General features: G+C 45.7%; 1 protein-coding gene across 1 annotated transcript; it reads right to left on the bottom strand.

Moving 5' to 3' along the window:
• Positions 1 to 1,059: 1,059 nt before the first annotated feature.
• LOC136479745 (putative serpin-Z6C) lies at positions 1,060 to 2,136 on the bottom strand. The gene is made up of 2 exons (XM_066477510.1): positions 1,984 to 2,136; positions 1,060 to 1,920 (listed from the first exon to the last, which is right to left on the bottom strand). The coding sequence occupies exons 1-2, from the start codon at positions 2,134 to 2,136 to the stop codon at positions 1,060 to 1,062; spliced, it is 1,014 nt and encodes a 337-aa protein (XP_066333607.1).
• Positions 2,137 to 3,139: the final 1,003 nt, after the last annotated feature.

The following is a 3,139-nucleotide window of genomic DNA, read 5'->3' as shown; positions in this document are numbered from 1 at the left end:
TTCAAATGTCGAACACACCTCAAAGGGGTGACCCAAAGGTAAAAAAAAAACTATGAATAGCGAATAAAAATCATATGGAGTAAGTGGTTAGTGGAAACATGCATACTATGTATACCTTAGGTTAGTGGCTAGGATTTAACAATTTATGGAATATTATAGTATTTTTAATATTTTATTACATAGCGTTAAGGGGTTTGTTTGGATCACATTTTGCATTATTACAATCAAGATTATGAATCAGATTGTTATAGTCAGGATTATGGATTATACTATTCTAGGTTGCTTAGATTTCTAGGTTTAAGATAGATCATAGGATTACAATACTATTGGTTGGAATATTGTAATCCAACAGATTATTTTATCTGATTACTATGGTCCAACAAAATGACCCAATCAGATCCTAAGTTTATCCCCAATCAAAAATTGTTTTGTGAAAAATTGTGTGGCCTTGGCATGGTTTACGTGATGTTTGGGTGTTCCTTTGTCCAATTTACGTCCAAACAAGTGCTTACCGAGGTTTCAGTAACAAGAATGCAAAGAAAAAGAAATTCCCCTCTGTCGATGATTTCAGAAGCGATATCACACAAGAAAATTATACTAATAAAAAGAAAAATATGGGGAACGTGATCTGAACCCAAGAGAGAGAGAGAGAGAGAGCAAGAAATAGGTTTGATAGCTCTCACCACAGGATGAATTCAATCAGAAAAACCACAAACGAAACCTTGGATACTTTAGCAGGTGCGCTTCTCTTGTTATGCCATATATTGTCATCTTCTCGATCGTTTCATGTCACTATCGGCCTGTTCGCTGGTTGGTTTCTGGGCTGATAAACCCGGCTGATGCTGGTTTGTTATGAGAGAAAAACACTGTTGGCTGGCTGATAAGCCCTGGCTGAAACCAATAAGTGAACATGCTGTATGTATATGCGTGAGATATTGGTCAGCAAGAAATTCTAATTTCTACGGAGGCAACTCGATAGAACTCTAGCTTACAATTTACTAGGCCACATATTAGTGTACTTATATTAATATGAAGTATCAGAAGTTTACTAACAGGCCATCACCCTGAAATCGAAGGGTCGAGGATGCGGCCAACAAAGATGATAGCACCAGACACCTCCTCGATCACAAAGAACACAAATGGGTGGTCAGCAACGAAATCCACCTTCACCGGCTGATCCATTATCGCACTTGCCCCACAGAGCATGTAGCTGGCAGTGGCACCAATGGCAACGGTGCCACCCTCGTTCACCTCGAGCACCGCCTTATGGCAGACGTCGGCAACGTACAGCGGCGTGCCAGCAGCGTCCTCGTCGCGCTTGGCCGCCGTGTCGGCCAGGTCAGCTTCGCCAGCAACGAAAACGGAATTGATCCCCATGCCGTTTCTCAGCACCTGCCTCACGCTGCCGGAGGCGGACAGCTTGAACTTGGGCAGCCGGAAGTCCCCAACGGGGACCTGCAAGGTCGGCAGGCGGTAGTGCCAGAACCCGGGGCCGGAGGACATCTTCTCAACGAGACCTGGGAGCCCGTCCCGCTCGTCAGGCAGGAAGATGCACATGGAGTATTTCGGGGCGGGGTCATCGCCAACATTGCTCTCTGATGATGATCCCTTACGTGGTGCTGGTGCCGGTGATCTGTATGGGAGCTTGAGCACCTTGTCCCCATTGCGGATGGCGATGTACTGGCTGCGCACTGAGCACATGAAGGGCACGTCAGCAGTGCTGCCGTCGAGGCGGTGGAACTTGTCCACCACCATGTGCGCCTTGGCGAACGGCGCCTCCCATCTGCCCCTGAAGTGGATGGCGCAGGAGAGCACGAGGCTTGTGAGTGTGTTCACTGAACTTGGATCAAGGATCGAGTCAATGTGCTTGTTAGTCGCCGCCGCCAAACAGCCGTTGATCTCGCCAACTGCCTTCTCCGGCTTCACAAAAAGAGAAAATTAAATTTTGTTTCAGTGCGATCTATTAATTAATTAAGACCTCACCTCGTTACTGAAGTCGACGGCGTGCGCCTCGGCGTTGTAGGACCCCGCGGCGGCGTCGCGGAAGGCCGGCAGGAGCGCCCACGCGGCGTCGTGCGAGATGCCATTGGAAACGCACAAGAGTAGTGGATTTGATTTGAGGCTGAATTGTTGCATGTGTATTGACTATAAAAGTAGTGCCTACAAGGTGTTTGATAAAATGTTCACAGGTGGATTTGAGGACTGCAGGGCCCCATCACTAAAGGTTTGCTACCCTATCACTCAAGGTGTGCTTCATTAAGTCTTTTGTCCATTTGGAGATGTGGAACGAGTGCTTGTGTTTTTGGATTAGACCATGTGTTTGCTTCGGTCATTTTTCAATCTTTTTTTTTGTGTGTAAAGGGTCATTTTTCAATCTAAGCATGCTACTGCTGAAGCATTTGGAGCCTTGCACGGTCGACATATTTATGATGGCTGCTATCAGCTCGACATAATGTGGGCATCATCTCAAGGTCACGACAACACCAACTTGGCTATGAGCTGTTGTCACACTACGAATTCATCTTTGACTATCGCCATGGGCACATATCTGAAACCAGCCTTGTCGTTGCATTTGTAGCAGACACTGAACTTGTATCTAGCATCACCAACATCGAGTTTCCCACCACATGTTTGATGCTTGGCCTCGATGTCAATACCGGGCTTAGCCTTGCAAAAGTGGCATAGCCGCTCGTGGAGCCCTGTAGGATCGAGATGGCTGATTAGAGGGGGTGAATAGCCGTTTCTAAAAATTAATCACAAGAGCTAGACAATTTAGATACGGAAGTGAACTAACAGTCTATCCTCGACTACACTCCTCTAGCTATAGTTTGCTAGCAACCTAGAAAAGGATATGAACTAGAGAGCAAATAGGGTACCGGGATAGAGGGAGCTCACCTAAACAACTCTAGTTTGCAAGATCAAACAATCAAAGCAACTAGAGTATAAGCAAGCACACGGGAGCTCCAACACATACTAGTGAGAAAAACGGTAAACACTAACTAAAGTCTACACTATTAAGCTACTACACAAGGCACGAGCTCAACAACACAAGCACAATATATTGCAATTAATTAAACTTGTGTTGAGATATGCAAACCATGGATGACACACAATGTTTTTCCCATGGTTCAGTAACTTG

This window comes from Miscanthus floridulus, chromosome 9, assembly GCF_019320115.1.
Source record: "Miscanthus floridulus cultivar M001 chromosome 9, ASM1932011v1, whole genome shotgun sequence".
Taxonomy (NCBI): Eukaryota; Viridiplantae; Streptophyta; class Magnoliopsida; order Poales; family Poaceae; genus Miscanthus; species Miscanthus floridulus.
Note: the sequence above shows the minus strand (reverse complement) of the source record. Positions and strands in the feature narration are given on the sequence as shown.

Coding starts and splice junctions, on each gene's coding strand:
- LOC136479745 (XM_066477510.1), bottom strand. CDS start 2,136: ATGCAACAATTCAGCCTCAAATCAAATCCACTACTCTTGTGCGTTTCC. Junction 1,921..1,983: donor CCGTCGACTTCAGTAACGAG/GTGAGGTCTTAA, acceptor CTTTTTGTGAAG/CCGGAGAAGGCAGTTGGCGA.